The following is a 19251-nucleotide window of genomic DNA, read 5'->3' as shown; positions in this document are numbered from 1 at the left end:
TTATTATGAAAAATACTATGAATATTTGTGTATAAATCTTTATGTGAACATAAACCTTCATCTCTCTTCATAATTGCCTAGGTATAAAAGGCTGGGTGATACTGCAGTGAAAACTCATTTATACTGCTTTTGGTAAGAAACACTTTTAAAAGCTTTCTGAAAATTTAAATAAAATATATTCTTTCTTTCTTACTTATGTATTTGCTCCAAAAATGTAAATATAATTCTCAAAGAACAAAATGAAGAAATAAAAGTATAGGGATCATGAAGTTGCATCTGTACTTCTTTAGTGCTTTCTTTGTTCACCAGGACCGCTCAATCTTACCCTCTGTCAAGTGGCATTCTCAGCACATGGTCCAATGACTAGCAATCCTTTAGGGATAGGAGGAAAAATAACTCTCCCTCTCTTGGAGGCTCTGTGGTGTGGAGATGCTGAAATATTTAAGAGGTTAATCAAATACATCCCACCATCCCTCCTGGGGTGTACTCCTTGAGTGTATAGGGGAATTTATGGCACAGAAGAGAATGAAAAACAAAGATTTTTCCTGTGTTTTGTTGTTGGTGCTATTAGACTTGTTTTAAAATTTATGTAAAATAAAAAATTAAAACCAAAGACAGGGAGAGAAAAAAGATTGAAAGTAGGAAGAGAGGAAGGTGAAAGGAAAAAGATAATGGAACTAAATTCTTAGATTCTATACTTCAGGTAATAGCTCCTTTATCCTGAAATATTATTATTTTAAGGGCAAGTTAAAAGACAGGAGGTTGAGTCGTTGCTGGGATTTCAAAGTTATAATGGTAGATTCTGCTTAAATCCACATTCTCCGTGCCTCTTTTTATGAAGGGAACAATCACAGAGTTAACCAAGTATAATTTTGAAATTCCAGGTATATAAGAAAGTCCTGTTTTTAATTTATGAGTTCCTATAGCAATAGATGTAGGGCTTTTAAAGCGCCCCCCCTACCCCGTACTGTGTAAAGAAATACTGATGTTTAAATTTATTGCAGCTTGAACAACACTTTGCTTCCTTCTCCCTCCCCCACAACTAAACAGGATCTAAACTCCATAAATCAATTTTCCTCACTTGCCCAGCTTTAAAGAAAATAAAAAACATGCAAAGCAGCAAACCCGCCCTGGATCTTCAGGACCACAGGAGAAGCTTAGAGATTAATGATATCTATTTTTATTTTCTCTATCTGTAGTGTGAAAGCTGAAAGTAAATGCTCAGCATTTTGAGTAAGTGACATGGGAGCCTCCAATATTTCCCAAAGACATGAGGTGTCAGTTAAACATGTCACTAGGTGGGGACACTAGGATAAAAGGATAAAGACGGATGTCGCTGAGGAAGGGAATGGTACCACCTGAGCACCCATGGGTACATCAGCTCAGCAGCCTGAATGCTAAAAAACAGTGCCAGAAGAAAACATGTGTGGTCTCAGTAGGCCCTTGGTGAACTTCATGGAATGGAAAGGATTCTTACCTGAGATTTAGCACTAATTCTAGATAGGATGATCAATTTGACTAGGCTACGGTATTCAGTTGTTTGATTAAACATCGGCCTAGATGTTGTTGTCAAGGTAGATGTGAATTTTTAGTTGTGATTGGCATTAAAGTCAACAGACTAAGTAAACCAGGTTACCCTCTATAATGTCAAAGGAGGGCACTCACCTCAGATTCGCAGTTGGGCAGAGTAGCTAGTTCTCCAGAAGCCTAATTGCAAAGAAGCCCCCACTCTCAGGACACAATGACCCATTGTGGTAGGGGCAATGTCCTCTCTCTCTTGCCCTAAGCAGATGCACTCAGTGTGCCAGAGACGCAATTTCCACAATTAGAATTAGCTATAATTCAATACAGGTGAATCCCCCAGGGTGGACAGAGGAAACAGAGAAACTCTCCATGGCAGACTTGTTATGCTACTGAGACACACTCACTAAATGTTGATTGAGCACCAGTTCAGTTCTAAAAATTGAGGATACAACAATGACATAAGATAGCAAGTGTCTCTTGCCACGGATCTTGCATTCTAGAAGAAAAGGTAGGCAATAATTCAGTAGCAAATGAATGAACAAGGTACATTTTGAGAATAGTATGTGCTGTGAAGTCACCTTTAACTTCTAAACAACCTCAAGACCTGGAGAATAGTACTGGGAGTGCCTATGTTCCTCTTTGTCCTGAACTGTCCAGAAATGCGACAGGTTACCTCCTGGGCTGGGAACCCCCTGGTGGAAGTAGGTGTGCTTTTGCTATAATGACTGGTGTATAATATAGGCTTACAAAATGATGGGTGGATGGAAGGGTGGATGGATGGGTGGATGGGGAAATATACCAACAGCTTATGTTGAGTTTCTTAGAAGCATCTCTGGACAAGGATGTGATTGATAATCGGTTTAACTGGGAGGTAACTGTACAAGGCAGTGTGGGGGGTGGGGATGCAAGACAGGGAGAAAAGGAAGCCACCAGAAGTACATCATTAAGCAGATTGTTGATGTGGGAAACTGGGGCTTAATTCTATTTAAGAAATCTGGGAGACAGGATAGACCATGCCTCAGCATTTTTCCAACTAAAGGGCGAGGGAGCTGGGGTATTTATCTATGAAGGACTGTAAGTCTTATCTGAAAGCTATTCCTGAGAGGACTGCCTCCTTGGCACTCTGGCTGCAGTACAGGAGAATCCAGCAACCAAACAAAACCCTTGGACAGAGTCACAGTCACAACTGCTGGACCTTTGGAGCTACAAAGTCTGATGAGATGGGTGGGGGCTATGTACCTGCTGCATCAAGCTGTATTCATCTCATGATTTCCTAGAGGGAGTATTGACAGGGCTGCAGAGGTAGGTGGGGAGTTCTTGCAGCGGACTGGACCCTGGCCATGTCAGACTTAATGACACATTAGTCGGTAGTCCTTGGCTGTCTTTTGATACCTCTTTCAATTTAAACTGAGACTTCGGGCTCCTCAAAGGTGGAAACAAGCTCTTAGTTAACTCACTTTTAACATTCAGAAGTGGTGAGAACATGTATAGGAACTTAAGGCTGTATTTTATAGATATCTAGATTTAGAAACATTCTGCTTCCCACCCACCCCCAATGCAACCTTGCCATTTTAGATCGAGCACCAAAGAGACAGATATGATAATAAATAAAAGTTTATTTGACAAAAATGAGCCACATCTATTTCCTGAAGCATCTGAAAGACTGCAAATAAATTTTGAGTGATGGCTTACATTTGCTCATTTTTAATTCAAAGTGGCTTGCCTGGTGCTGATTACATCCTTTCTCACTATAGTCCCAGAGAGAATTTCTCCTTCTTTGTCATTGCAAGTCCCTTTCTTCCCTTCGCAGGATTTAAAAGGACAAACTGTAGACTCTTAAGGCTTTGGTTGCCAAGAAAATGACACAGGCCATTATTTCTAGGCTCATGAAATCGCATTTCCTAAATTTCAGTACTTCGTGAACCAGCACGCCAGGTGCCAGGAAAATCCTCTAATTACAGTGTGATGCTAAAATCATTTTTGCATAAGCTAAATAAAATATGGTTATCAGAAATAGTGTACTGCTGAATCTGTGTTGCAATCAATAATGAAAAGTATTCCATTTTTTTACCCATCAGAATTACTTTTATCTTTAATACTAGTACTTGGAATGATGACAACTGAAGCTTCACAACACATTTTGCTATTTTCAGGTACAATCCCAATATTTCTTTTAAGATTTCAGCTCTTTAAGCATTTTGCTCTTTTGAGAAGCAAGGCAGTTCTAAGCTTTCAAGCATGGTTGACTCACTCTTTGAACATTCATCTATTGAGCTCCTATTGTGTACCAGGTATGATGTTAAGCACAGAGATCCTGTTCTCATGAAATCTGCACCTTAGCAATCAGACAGAAAAAATGCATTATTTCGATCACAGAGGCAAGAATATAAAAATCTTACCTTCAGGGGCATATCTCAGTATAAAAAGCAGAGATTTCATCCAGATCTCTTTATGCTTCGCATCTACTTATTTCTAGCCCAATTATTGTAGCAGTAGTCCTTAAACTCTCCTTCCTGCACCCTCAAAGAGGAGCCAATTTCTTATTCCGTTATAGACAATGCCATGGACAGATTTGTGTTTTCATCAACAATATCAGCACACTGAACCTCAACCTAATACCACATAATATAATACATCTTTAGTTTCTATAATGTCTTCCACATGATTTTATCCCCAAATGCTTTACATACTTCACTAAGACAGCTATAGAATTAAAATAATAAATCAAAGCAGGGGACAGAAAGTGAAGAGGTTTATTCAAGGGAAGAAAAGAGCTTTTCAACGAGACAGGAAAAAAGATGGAGAGCCCTACTTCATTGGTGCTAATCCCATAACTAATAACTCTTTTCTCTGTTTTAACTCTTTCTTTGGTTTATTGTCTCTGCTGTCTACTTGCACCATGTCTTATAAATCCTAAAGACAATGAGGTACTTGTACTTTAATAATTTTCCAGTGGGACATTCCCCAAGCTTGTTAAGATCCTATCTCCCCCAAATGTACTAAAACTAAAAGAATAATTTCATTCCTGAACATGAAGTTTCAACTGAGTAGGAAAAGATGTGAGTTTCTCCAAGAACTTCAGTGGAGGACAATCTGGAGATTTAGCTGATCGTCTCTCCTTTTAACCTGAGATTCATTCACTCACACATTCATTCATTCATTCATTCATTCATTCATTCAACAAATACCTCTAAGGTAGTAGCTGTTTTGTGGAATGGGAGGCATTGACAGAACAGCTGTCATTTAAAATGGGGAGGTCAGGGAAGGCTTGGTCAAAAAAGTGGCATATGAGTAATGAAAGGGACTGAGCTAAGCAGTTATCTGGGGAAAGAGCAGAGGGAGCAGAAAGAACAAAGCCAATGATGAGGGAATGGTCTTGGCTCTTTCTCTGGAAGGCATTCCCTAGATGCCTAGAGTGAAATAAGCAAGAAGCAGCATGGTAGAGGACTGGGAAAGGAAGGTTATAGAGAGAGCTTCATAATTCACTGAAAAACCTCATCTTTTCTCTGAGTGGAAAAGGAAGTAATATTTTAGTAACTAACAAAATTAGAAAAATGAAGAGCAATTGATCAAAATAATTTGCCTAGGAATGGAGGGTGTGCTTTGCATCCATTCTCTACTCTGGTCTCATTTATCATCCTCATGTTGAGACTGCCCACACATCATACCCCAACTGGAGTAGGCACAGTCACTAACAGCATTCATTTATTCACTCAACCAATGCTTCTTGAGTGCTCTTTTAGGCAGTAAGTCTCCTATCATGAACAAAGATAAATGTCCCTCCTCTTACGGAGCTTACATTTTGATTCATGAATCAGACAACCTGGCTCAAGTACCTCCTTACCTGCTACTAGTTGTGTAACTACCATCAAGTTACTTCACCAATCTGTGCTTCAGTTTCCACATTTAAACAATGGGATAATAAGAAGGCCAACTCTTGGGAGCTTTCAAAGTTTAAATTCATGTCAGGAACCCAGAATAGTATGTGGCAATTAGGAAACCCTCAACAAATATAGGCTACTATTTTCAAATGAATAAGTGCTGAAGAAAGGTTAGCAGTTTGTAGAGGTACTGGAATGGGTGGTAGCAGTAGCAAAGACTTGGAAACAAATTTAAAATTTGTTTAAAATACAGTCAGCCCTTAGACTGCCATCAGAGATAAAATCGTATCCTCTCTTGACACACCGGCCCTCTCTTTCACTACACAAGAGATTCTTTCGTGATTTCTCAATTGACTTCCTCACTCTCCCTCTTCAGCCCCTCCAAATCATGAGGGTAAAAACAAAGAAAAAGAGTACTCCTCTCCTTTAGTGCTTTCGTTAATTTTCACCGTCAGTGTCATGGCAGAAATTGAGCTCTCTGCACTTGGGTCAGTAACAAGCTACATGGTATTAGAATCAATTGTCCTTCCCTCACTTCATATCTTCCCTTTGTTTTCTTTTTTATTGCTTGAGAGTTTGTCTGGGGATATAAACTTAAAAAATCCCCTTCAAAATATTTTGAAGTGGGCCTCCCCGGTGGCGCGGCGGTTGAGCGCTGGGTTGCGAAACTGCCCGCAGCCTCCACGGCGCCAGTTCGATCCCCGGCTGCTCCCCGGCCACCAGAGGAGGGTCCCACATGGCGCGCAGACCTCTCCTGCCGCCCGCTGCTCCCCTCAGCAGTGTACTTCGGTCCTTCTCCCTGCTCTGCTCCCTGCTCTGGCTCTGGTGAATTCTCTCACCCTCCCGCGCTTCTGACTATCCAGTGCTTGTATAAATAAATAAATAAATAAATCTTAAAAAAAAAAAAAAAAAAAACATTTTGAAGTGTGTGGTCCACTAGCTGGAGTCCACTAGAATGAAGCTCCCTAAAGACAGAGTTTCTCCATGCAGGGCACTGATGCAATCACCAACAGTGCCTGGTTCTTTCTAGGGGAGGTCTGAAGGGCTGACTGAGCTCTCCAGCCCTCTGTGTAGGCGGCTTTGCTCTCTGAGGTGTGATGCCCATCTTGACAACTGCCACAGATATCCTGGTTGGCCAGTAGGCTGGATCACAAAGTGTCATGTAAACACACTGCAAAGGTAGGCATGACAAAAGTCATCTACTTAAAAGAGAAAAAAAAAAATCACTGAATTTCCTGAGGACAGAATTCCATCTGTTTTATAAATTCCATCTTGTCATCTCTAGGAGTTAGGTGAAGTTTACAAAGAACCATCACATTCTCATATAATCCTCACTATGATCTTATGAACTACACACATGATGATCATCATTGAACAGGAGAAACTGAGGCTTAGGGAGGTGAAGCTACCCCTCTAAAATTAGAATGTGGATTAACCCTAGGCTACTCCCTCTTTGCTTTTTCTAATTCCTTTCCCATTATACAATATCTGCCCCCCACACACACACATAGCAATAAAGAAGACATTCAAAATGTACAGTAAAATGTAAAATGTCTAATCTTGAGAATATTTGGTAAGAGTCACTGGGATCCTTCAGAATCATTGAAATGGCTTTACCATCAGTCATATATACCAAGGCCTGTCTGGGCTTTGAAGGCAGCCAAATGTGTGAAATGATTCCCAGACACGTGAATTGATTGCTAGCATCCCCAACTATCAGTCAGACCTAGGACTTGTGCAATCAGAACAAGTTGATTTAATCAGAACTGTTTTACACATTCCCTGCAACAGGATATGGGAAGGGGGCTGCAAACAATGGCTGTTTTCTTTAGTCTAGATCACCAACACGGAACTGTGTGTGCAAAACCACGAGTGGCATTCCTGTAATGATCTTCATATCCCAAAAGAGATTAGTCCTGGAGGTTTCTGAGGTCAGGTACTGAATGTTAGTGTGATCTATCTGAAGTGTTTTGGGATTTTTTTGAACACAAAGGATAATAGTGTAGACATTGAATTATGGCTACTTTTTCTTCAGTGCTTTCACTGCCTCTATTAAGCAATCAAGGCCTTCTTCATGCAGCAAACACCTGAAACTGTTTCCTGGGGTTATTGAAATCTGGAGGCACTAAATATATATTTGGCTCCTTCTTAATGTCTTCCTTTCATACTGCAACTGACGTGCATTCAAGTGAAACTCTATTTGTATAACTATGATTCCCCAAAATTCACTTCATCAATATACATGAATAAAAGTCCCTTCTTTTCTGAGAAGCCCACGGAGCATTTTCTAAGAAAAGTAAAGTTACAGCCTATCAGGAATAAATAAACAAGAAACCCAGAGGGTGGTGGTTTGGCTTCCAATTCAGGTCTTCAAAGATCTCTGTCCTGGCATTGCTCAGTTACCAGGAAAGGGGGTGGGAACAACACAAGCTCAGTCTGTACTTTTGTGTAGCTGAGAGAAAGATGCCCCTTTGCAGCCCAGCAAGAGGCACCTCAGCTCAGCCAACACTTGCTCCTTGGATTTGTTGCCCTTGTCTCATGAGCAAAGGGCACCATTATGCTTGTTGGTTCTGACCACAAGCCTCCCTTAGGAAGCTCCATGGAAGTCCTGTTTTCAAGAGAGCCCTGGAATAGGTAGACAGGGGGCTGGGATGGGGAAAGGCGCAGAGTATTGGGAGGAAAGGGGAAAGGGAGTGACAGCAAGACGGAGTGAGAAAGCCTGGCAAGAGTGAGAGCAACATGCTTCAATGAAAACCAAACAAGAAACAGAAAAATCATAATAAAAGTAAAGAGAAGTTCCACAGTACAAGCTCCTAGAAGTGCTTAGGTTTTTTGTAGAGCTAAAAGCCTATAAAAATCGGTTGGGTGCTGGAAAGTAACTTCCTTTATGTAAAACTGGAGGCAGAAACTGCCTCTTTTCTCCAGTGAACTGGTAAAAAAGAGACAAAGGAGAGCGATCTTGTGCACCAGCTCCATGTTTCTCCTCCTAGGCCCAACTGCGGTGTGTTTAGGATAGCTTTTCTCTGATAACAATTGTTGATAAGTTTACAGTGGGATGACTGTGAGTATCTCTGAAGGGAACAGTACCTGACAGAACAAAAGAAGCCTGTGCAGTCTCACACTCCACATTTTCCTGATTTAATAAACTCCTCGCATATCACCGAGTGCTGCTGCTGCTATGTTAACATACTCAGGGACTAGAGAAAGCCTCACTGTACAAGATCATACATGAAAAGCATTTGCTGTAAGCAGTGTAACAAGGATCTAATTGTGCTGGCTGTCAGTAAGAATATGGAAATGACTCTTAGGAAGGACACTCTCTATAACAGTAATGGTTTGTATGCCTCATATGTGGTAGAGGCCCCACAAGGAGCTGAGGAGAAGGGCAAGTTGGTTCTGAAGGCAGAACCTCAGTACACTAGTCAGCCCTCGCAGCTCAGGGTAGCCCCTCAGCCCAGGACAAATGCTGGTTGTGGTTTTAAGGTCACTGCAACCTCTGACCTCCAGAGGACACTGGTGAAATCAGTCATGAACAATCCACGATATGCTCAAGGGTCCTAAGACAAGCTGTCAGGAAATACAAGGGGTGATCCAAAAATAAGTTCTGAAAAATCACAGGAGTGGACATGGTGGAAAAAAATAAAATAATATTTTTAGGAAAAGAATGAGTTTGAACAAAAGGCAAAGAATGGGTGGAGCTGATGAGATGAAATGAGGGATGGCTTGGCAACTGAGAAAGAGGAAGCAGAGCAAATGGCTCCCATAACACGAATTTGAGGGCAACCCAAGACTGAAGTGAACACCAAAATTTATCTAAAAAATCACAAGCCTGGGATGGAATGCATTTTTAAACAACTGCAAAAAAAATGTTTAAAGGTCAACACTTCTAGAAGAGAGTTGGTAAGTATCAAATAACCCTATTACTGGAAAAACAGAGAGGGAGAGGAGGAGAGGGAAGACCCAAGAGTGAGCAAGAGATGATAAAGGACCATGCACTGCATAAAGGAGGCACTGAGCAATCCAAAATAATCAAAAACTAGACAGATTTTTAAGGCATTTATTTGTTTAAGACAACAGAGATTCAAAAAACTATTAGCAATAAAAGTGCCCATGATATAATTTTATTTGAGAAATTGATTTGAATTTGGTTTAAACATAAAGCTCTTATGAAGGCTGCTCTAAACAAGAGAGCTACAAAGAAACAAATTCTTCCATAAGTGATGTTTGAAGACAGAGCTAAAGGCACATGCATTCCCCAGCCCTACGAGATGGCAGCACCACTTCTACCAAAATTAACCTTGCCTTTGAAAAGCTCATGTGATACCTGCAAGTTTTCACTACTTTTCAAACACTTGCTCCGAATGTAGATTAAAATCTTCCAGAGGCTCAATTTCTCCATGATTTAAAAAAAAGTACACAATTTAAAATAGTTTTGCAGGTTATTTGGGAAGGAACATCAACGCACAAATATGAAGTCATTCAAAATCTCTTTTTACTTACCAGGATTCAAGGAAGTTCTGGGCATAACCCAGATCTGCTCACTGCTTTTCAAATAAAAGTGGATTCCACTACCTCCAATTACAATGTTGGTGATTCAGCTAAGCATTTTTATTGGGTTCATGTACTTTAAGTAGATAATTAAGTAAATCTTTATCCAAAGCGAACAGTCAACAAATAGGAATATCTAATGACATCCTACTTCACCACTTCCGATTAATGTGGGAATCATGCAAAGCAGAGTCCCCTCATTGGAGAAGTTCAAAGCCACCACAAGATAGTCAACCATACTCTCCTGAGCTGTACAAGCAAGCATCTCAGAGAAGACCACCTTTGCCAGTCACTTGCCATTCCTTTTCCTGATATTTATTTGCTTCTGTGTGAGTCCTCCTGATTAATGTGAAATGTGGCCTCAAGAGCACCATTTTTAAAACACACATGCATTCCCAGCACCTGTGATTCTGACATCTATGCCCTGGTTAAAAAAGATGGCACTGGTTTTCTTGCACCAGGAAAACTTGTTCCCTGAACACTGTTTTTGAGAGTTCTAACTTCTTATTTCTTCATGCTTTAAAATTCTTCCTTCTCGGTGTGTGTGTATGTGTGTATGTGTGTGTGTGTGTGAGAGAGAGAGAGAGAGACAGAGAGACAGAGAGACAGAGAGACAGAGAAAGACAGAGAAAGAGAGAAAGACAGAGAGAGAGAAAGTTGGTTGATCTGCAAAATCTCTGAATGGATTTTAACCATAGGCTTTTCACGCTCTAAATATCTGAGGTTAAGAAGGCGCGTGGAGAGCATTTCCCATGTGAGGATTGATGGGTCAAGTATGATGTGTCAGATAGTAATCCAGTGTAAGTTTGAATTCCCTCAGTGATGGGACCCTCACTCTCTTCTGGGGCAGTTTGAATTATGATAAAGTTCTTCATTATGAGCTAGAAATATCTCCCTTTCATTATTAGGGGTTGTTGTTGTTCAAATATAATTGACATCCATTTTTAGCTTCAGGTGTACAATACAATAATTCAACATTGGTATACATAATTCAACATTTGTGAAGTGATCATCACAATAAGTCCACTGGCACCTTTTCTTAGCATTGTTAGTATTCTGTCTCTGTCCACACACTGGGGTGTTCTATGAACCCAACCAAATCCCACCATTATAAATGGCCCAAAAGGTAGTGAGGGCTATCTTCTCCAGACCAAATGCCTTGGCATGGGTTCCCAGTTCCTCAACACTTTCATCACTTTCCTCTGGACACCTTCTCATAATCAACTGAGGTCTTGGGACCTTCTGTGCTGTCACGTTTCTGCATCTCCTGTCTCATCTCTTTATCCTCTCCCTCCACAGTACAGACATGACTGCCTGTAAGCTTGCTCTGTGGCTCCAGAAAACAGTAATGCATGTACACATAGAGCTAACATGATCGCTGTCACTGTCTGATGTCCACCACATACATATTTTCTGCTGTTTCCCACATGTTCAAGTTGGCCCAGTGTTCACAGGACAATAGACATGGCACCAAAGTTTAAATCAGAACCTCAAAGTCAGTCTTCTAACAGCCCCATGTGCTATCACTGTTGTGTCTTAATCCATACTATTAATCTTCTGTTCCTCCTCTGATGTGCTCCTTTCCTAATCAAAACACCTCACACATATTTGGGCTTTGGATGTTACCATTCATGGACATAACTAGAAAAGCCACACAACATTCCTTCATAATGACACACTACTAAGTGCATACTGAACTGACTGCTGTAGAGTACTTTATCATTTACAATGTCTTAATCTTCAATGCAATCCTGAGGAATAGGTGTTATGATTATTTTATAGATGAGGAAACTGAGGCAGACCTGGACACTAACCCAAGGGATCTTCTGGTGGCACAGCTGGTGATATTTTTATTCTATATCCTACTTACCCAGGAAGCTTGCACATCTTGGGAAGAAATAGTTTTCTAAGGTCAAATTCCAAGTATCAAATAAAGAATGAGTCACACTAAAAAGCAGAGGAATCTGGTTTCTATTTCTGACATTGCTGTGCACTAACTCAGCGCTTAACTTTCCCAGCTCCCGGTTTCCTCATTCATAAAACAAGGCAGGCGCATGAGAGAGCCCTGCAGAGGTCCCTGCTCAGCTGTTCTTTGTCTCCTGCACTGTCGCTGCCACACCGCTAAAATTAGGCAGAAAACATCATTGAAATACCTTTCTTTTTTATTTCTTATGCTTTTAAAGTTTCTAAGATTAGACGGATAGTTTTTGACAATTATCCCAAGTAGTCTGTTGAGGAGGAAAAAATTATTTGTTAATTTTTAATCAGTTCATTTTCTGTAAGGAGAAATAAATTTGGAAACCCCAGCCACAGCGCTAGACCCAGGCCCAGCCCATAGCGCAAATGTCTCCTCAGCAGAGAACCGTCTCTCCAGTCCTGTGTTCTCAGAACAGCGATTTTCAACACTTGGCTATAAACATCTGAAGACGATTTTGGTTGTCACAACTGGGGAAGGTGCTATGGAAATCTAGTGAGTAGAAGCCAGGAATGCCGCGAAACACCCCCAAATACACAGGCCAGTCCTCCCTCACGTGCTGGGGGTGAGTAACCTTGTCTTCAGAGAAGTCAGGAATGGCACCAAGCCCTCTTTCGTGTTTTAAGCTAAACTGGTCCACTTGGGAGGCTAACCAGATGTGCTTGTCTGAACACCTCGCTTACCTTGCAAAGAAGGACGCGGCCACCGAGGTGCCTGTGGAAGTCTCGCTGGCCACACAGGAGCCCTGCGAGGTGGCGGCTGGGACGCTGCAGGCGGCAGGCTTGTCCGCATTGTAGCGATTCAGCGCTGCTTCTGTCAGGCCCTCGCGGCCAGTCTCAGTCATCAGCTGGGAGATCTGGCGAGAAAGATGGAAACTGAGCTCATTACCTTTGGCTACTGCATTTGCTGACAGCCTCTTTCAATTGGGGGGAGGGAGAGGTGGGGAGGCTGAGGGGAACATGCCTCCCATGTACATTCAGTCTCATACACCTTGGCGCTCAGAGCTCCTATAAAGCTCTTTTCTAGCATTTTAGCTAGGACATCTCCTCGTTTTCATTAAAATAATGGAATGAAATTACCCCCTGACATTGCAAGTTTCAATTATGTCTGTGTCTCCCCTCCATTTGGAGGGAATGCACGAGTCATTATCCACACACTTTTTGCAGCCCAGGCCCAGATCAGTAACAACGACGAGAGCCAGTTTCTCACCAGGAATGGTCCCGAATGCTTCCAAAGAGAAGAATGAGGCAAAGGTATTATTTTATTAATGGGTAAGTCAATCTACTAACGAAGAACAGAAGGAGTTAAATAAAACAGTATTTGTTATTTGCCGAAGGCAGATAGCAGAGGTGACGCAGAGAAGCTCTTGAGCATAGACAGACCCATCACAAATACCAGTGGGTGTTTTTTTTTTTTTTAATTTTTAAAGGTTTATTTATTAATTTATACAGAACAGGCACACTGAAGAAGTGCACTGCTGAGGGGAGCAGCAGGTGAAACAGGAGAGGTAGTGTCGTTTTTGTTACTGGTGTCGTTTTGAGGTTTCAGACCAGGGTAAACAGACTTACTTCTCCTGCTGGTTCATTAAGATAAATGGCTTCTTGCTGTTCCCCTCAGCAGTATGTTTCAGTCAGTCTGCCTGTTCTGTTCCCCACACTGTCTCTGGTGAATCCTCTCACACCCCCATGCCTCTGGCCTGTACCCCAAATTCTTAAAAAAAAAGATAAATGGCTTCTATTTCATTTGCAAAGACTGCATTTATTCCAGAAATTTTAGTGGGTGGGGCTGGGCCCATTCTGCTTAAATTCACATAATAGGCTCCGAAGAATCATATTTCCAGGCAAAATAAGAATCTTTATATACTTTTGGAAAGTGCTAATCCCATGACAAATGTAATAATTATATAGCAAGGTCTAAATGTGCTATGTGGGATGCCTGTTACTTTAAAACTTCAGTCTGCTTGCAAAAAAGAATAAAAACACATTTTTTTTAAAAAGGAAACATTAGTACCAAAAATATATATATAATAATTTGCAGCCAGTTCAAACCTCTTGAATGCTGAGTGGAAAATATTTCTAAATGCCTAGAAAATACAAATGCAGTAAAACAAAGATCACCAATGGTTTCTACTTTGCAACTGAGCCGGACAGTAGGCCAACGAAAGAACCCCATTTGTTAACCTTTAAAAATACAAACACTTGTATTTTTCATTATTAGCAGAATAGCGATTACCCTAAGCCTCCATGACTTGTAACTTTGCTGTGGCTAAATTCTTGCTCTTATTTGGAAAGTCTTGCATTATTCAGCTGAAATTCTGCCAACACATATTTTCTTATTCTCATTCATTCAAGACATTGCAAGGAAACCTGAATCACAGAAAAGAAACCAGAGAGGAGGCGGCAAAAGCAGCCAGAGCCTGGAAGAATTCCCCATACTCAGCCAGGAGCTGCTCACCTATCCTTGGGCTTCCTCTGCTGCCCAGGGGGTGTGGGAGCCCCTCAACCAGCTGCCAAATCTTGAGGAATATGCGGTTGGAGAAGGCAGTTGAAGCCAGGGAGCAGTTGAAACTGGGGAGACATGGCCATGCATACTGTTTTCATCACAAAACAGCATTTACGAAGCCCTGTGGGTAAATGATGCCATCCTGGACAATGTCCAAAAACAAAATTGCAATATTCATCGCACCATTTTCTTTATCACAAAGCTACAATCTGAGACATGTAAAACTGATGCTAACACACAAAGATTTGCTTTTCAGACCTAATGATATTGCACACCTAACAGACTATAATGTAGTATAAAGACAACTTTGCAATGCATTGGGAATCCAAAAAATTCTCACGACTCACTTCATTGAGATACTCAATTTATTGTGGTGGCGGTGGTGGTGGTGGAATCAACCTGTAACATCTCCTAAGTGTGCCTGAATTGTATTTCTAATCTGAGGTTTGGAGAAAAAGGAGTGGAATTCTGCTTCACCATGTAGAAAGTATCCTATAGTTGTCCTGAAAATCCATAAAGAAGCCACTTGGATGTGTGTGGCAAATGGCAAGATGCCTAATAGAGGCACAGCTTTCTGGTACTTGCAGGTTCCCAAATCTAGCAGGACAAATGCCAGCATGCTGCGGGTTTGTGGCTTTCAAAATGTCACTAGACAGATGAATGTCTATGCACTGGCCAAAAGAGAGCTATTGGCTCTCTTGTGCCAGACCAGACTGGATCTCTTTTAAAAAATTGGGAATTAGCAGACATGGCACAACCAATTCCCAAGTCCATAAGAGTTGTTCAATAATCAACTGCTTTTAGAAATTAAGAATCACAGAATGTTTTAAGAGCTAGAAAAGATTATCAAGATCATCCTCTTCAAAACTCTTTATCTTAAAAAAGAAACTGGGAAGCAGAGAGGTGAGCTGCCCAAGCTAACTGGTAACTGAGAAGAGGACACTGATTCTTAGGCATGTGATACTCCCTCCTCCTTTCCTCTATGCCCTCTCGTCCTTTTGTGATAGCCCCCCACCCCATGGCTCCTAGATGGGGATGCATCAGAGATGACCGAATCCACTGTAGCTCCCCTTTAGCAACTGGGCACAGCAACAGTCCTGGCTTTGCTGCAGGGGGTGGGGGCTCCAAAACCCACCACCACCCCAGCCTGTTGAATCCCACCTCAGGAGCCGGTTCAGCAGGTGCTCCAGCTCCCCTGAGCCCCTGCACTGCATGGCCAGAGTGAGATGGCAAGAAAGAAGCACAGCAGACTGGATGTGCTGGTGGGGTTTTGGTTTTGAAGCTAGCAAGGTTTTAAACAGGCCAATCAGGTTCAAACATGCACCCGTGGCAATCAAGTCTTGGAAATGGAACGGGTTTTGTGAATGGACCGATCAACCTTGAAAGGTGGAAGGGGATGTTAACCGGGGTTTCAGACAGCTTGACACACAGACTGGTCCAAACTCTCTCCTAGGAAGATCTTTAACTCAGACCTTCAAGACCTTAGCTTCAGGGATACTGACCTCTGAGACCTCCCAGTCCTTCTCATCTGACTCTGACTCTCATCTGACTTGCCTGAGACTTAAGCCTGACAGACCCTTGAGGCATTCACACCTGATCTCCACTTCAAACTATCACCTGACCACTTTCTGCCTTCAGCTTTGCTTCCACATTGTCTACTGACCTGTGCACTGCTGGCCTATGCCCACATCTCTGAAAGGATTGCACAATGGTGCCTGATCCTCACCACCTGCTGACCTGTGCTGACCAGCACTGCTGACCTGTGTCTGGCCATCTCTATGAGCAAGCTATGCACCACTTCTGATCTTCTAGCACAACCACCTAACCACCACCCTGCCTCCAGCATGTCTGGCACCATCTCCTGTTGTAGTTGTGTCCAGTGCTGCCCAGTCTGGCCTTCTATCTCTAGCTGCCACCTTGAGTTGGGTCCTGGTCCACCATTTAACAGTGTGCCATCAGCTCCATGTTCTTATTGAAGGGACAACACCATCTTGCACGAGCAGCCTTTGGTTTGGATATTGGATGCTGCAGATACTATCTGTGGTAGGACAGTCAGCCATTTATGGCCTTAGAAATTGTTTCCTTTTCCTAAATTTTCCTTTGTTAATAAACCCTGTTGTTTGTTGCACTCTGAATCTGAGTTGTGTCTTACAGCCATGAGCACACGGGTGAGGCCCATGAACTGTGACTGACCTTCCCCAAGCTTTGCATGGCTTCACTTTTAATTAAAAAAAATTAACATAAAGGAAAGACATTAAATAAGACACATGTAAGAACACCTACTACCATAATTGACAAATGTTTATACCATCTTTGAAGATTTTTTTAAGATTTATTTTATTTATGCATCCAAGAACTGGGGTATAGGCCAGAGGTAGATGTGTGTGTGTGAGAGGATTCACCAGAGACAGAGTGGGGAGCAGAACAGGTGGAATGACTGAAAGACACTGCTGAGGGGAGCAGTGGGTGAGCCAGGAGAGGTCTGCTGCGCCATGTGGGCAGCTCCCTGGCAGGGGATCAAATTAGTGCTGCAGTGGCTGCCGATAGCTTCATAGGCTGATACTTAACCCCTTGTACCACCAGGGAGGCCTGAAGATATTTTTAAAGAAGCCAAACATTACATGAAATTGAAATTGCCTAGGTCCCTGGTCACCCAGCACTCCCGCCCTGCCCTCCCTTTCCAGATACAGTCAAGTCATGATTTGGGTCCAGTCCATGTACTTCTTCAAGGTGTGCCTTCCATCACACCCACTGCCTCCTAAAATCCCGGCTTTTGGTTTATTTTGATAATTCTCTGGGTTTTGTTCTACCTCTTCAACAGTGGAAACAGGGTTATCTCTCCCTGCCCCACGCCAAATGTCTACTGCTATAGTCTCTCTAAGTTAATATCCTCACTTGTATTTACACTCCATACCCTGCCCAGGGATCACAAACTTTCAGAAATAATATACACATAATTACAGTAATTGCTAGTTTGCCCCCCACACTCTGCACTCCAAAATTCTGACAGATTTCCTCAAACATAACTCCTGTTGCTCCTGCCACAGAACCTTTGTACATGCTTATACTCTATAAATTGTGCCTTTACTTTTCATTCAGATTCAAGTTCAAGCATCACTTCCTCAGAGAAGCCTTCTTCTAGTCTTCCAGCTCCCTTTTAGCCTCTGTTGGATGTTTTTATAGAACTGCAATCTTTTCCGTCCACATCCCTTTACCTTATGCATTTAATAGTGAGTCACTGTCTCTTACAACGCAGAAGCCGCAGAACAGAGGGTTTAAGTCTGGCTTTCCCACCACTGTATCCCTAGAGACCAACACAATTCTTAGCACATATTTAAAACATGTTTGTGGAGGGCCTCCCTGGTGGCGCAAAGGTTGAGCACCGCACTATGAAGCTGTCCGCAGTTTCTGCAGCACAAGTTCAATCCCCAGCCGGCCAGAGAGCAACCCACATGGTGCAGCAGACCTCTCCTGTCTCACCCGCTGCTCCCCTCAGCAGTGTATTTCAGTCAGTCTGCCTGTTCTGTTCCTCTCTCTGTCTCTGGTGAATCCTCTCACCCCTCCCTCCGCATCTCTGGCCTCTACCCCAGCTCTTGTACGCATAAATAAATCTTTAAAAAAATAAAAATAAAACATGTTTGTGGAATAAATCTGAGCTATTTCTATTTCTAATGCTCACATTTTTCTAATTAAATGTACTTTCCTTAAACCTTTCTAGTGTGAAGACTTAGTTTTCTTAAACTTCATTGTCTTTCTATTTTGGCTATTGGGATACAATAGTATTCTTCCCCCTCCACCACCACCAGAGTAGAAAGTTTGAGCTCCAAAATGTGCTATTTTGGCAGTCAGGCGCTGCCTCATTTTTAGTCTGTGACTTCATTTGTCTATTTACTTATGAACACCCAGGTATTGTGTGCTTGGTGTGTGCCAGGCACTGAGTAGTAGCATGTGTGCAAAATTTCTTGTAGTCTTTTGTATCTGCAACATTTATCTTTTTCCTTTACAAGTTGTATACACTCCCTGGCAATCAATATCTTGTACAAACACAGTCCACAAGACAGCTGGCCTAAAGTAACTTTTATCATCTCCATTAAATCAAATCTTTATAGTTTTTAAAAATAATAGAAGCAACTACAGCCACTTTAATAATTAACAATGAAAACTGTACTAATCCCAGACCATTCTGAGAGTCACCTTGTCAGATGAGCTATCACTTTTCATACATACACTGTGATGTGGGCTTGATTTGGGATGGCATTCTTCTTACCAGGTAGTTGTCATGCTTATTCCCAAGCATTTACTCTTCCTCGGTATTGCAAACTCCCATAGAACAATACCACAGGCATAACTGAATTATTCCAGTAATAAAAGGAAGTGCCTACTGGACGAAATCTGGCTATGAAAGAACTTCCAGTCTGCATTCTTGCTGTGGCTCTCTTAAGCTGTGATAGCTTGTCCCCGAATTGGTTACATATTAAGCAGACAGCTCTAAAGATTCATATCTGTGATAATGACATCATCATTAAAGAATAAACAATGCCCTTATGTCTGTCTGCTTCCTTGCTGTTGATAAGCCTCTTGTTCCACCAGCTACATCTGAAACAACCAATATTAGGTAAGGTAGACAGGCAAGCTGTTCTTCCCATTTCACAGATAAGAAGGCAGAGGAGTCAGGTGATTGTCCACGGCCTTTCAGACATAAGTAGGGAAGTTCAGATGAAAACACAGGTCTTTGGCACCATATTTTCCACTCACTATTATATGCTCTCCCCTCAGTTACTGGTTTACTGAATAACCTGAGCACCAGATAGAGGCAGGGGA

The 19251-nt window shown here is 41.9% G+C and overlaps 1 protein-coding gene across 3 annotated transcripts in view; it reads right to left on the bottom strand.

Annotated features, from left to right (window-relative positions):
- Positions 1 to 19251, bottom strand: part of KIF26B (kinesin family member 26B) — a 563425-nt gene that overhangs the window by 267170 nt on the left and 277004 nt on the right. For all 3 annotated transcript variants that reach the window (XM_054694956.1, XM_054694958.1, XM_054694957.1), the window contains one exon: positions 12612 to 12784. In XM_054694956.1, the coding sequence (XP_054550931.1) occupies positions 12612 to 12784 (173 nt within the window). The remainder of the gene's footprint in view (positions 1 to 12611; positions 12785 to 19251) is intronic.

The sequence above is a fragment of the Talpa occidentalis genome, unplaced genomic scaffold (genome assembly GCF_014898055.3).
Source record: "Talpa occidentalis isolate TD23 unplaced genomic scaffold, MPIMG_talOcc4v2.1 talOcc4.14, whole genome shotgun sequence".
Taxonomy (NCBI): Eukaryota; Metazoa; Chordata; class Mammalia; order Eulipotyphla; family Talpidae; genus Talpa; species Talpa occidentalis.
This window is presented reverse-complemented; position numbering and strand designations above follow the sequence as displayed.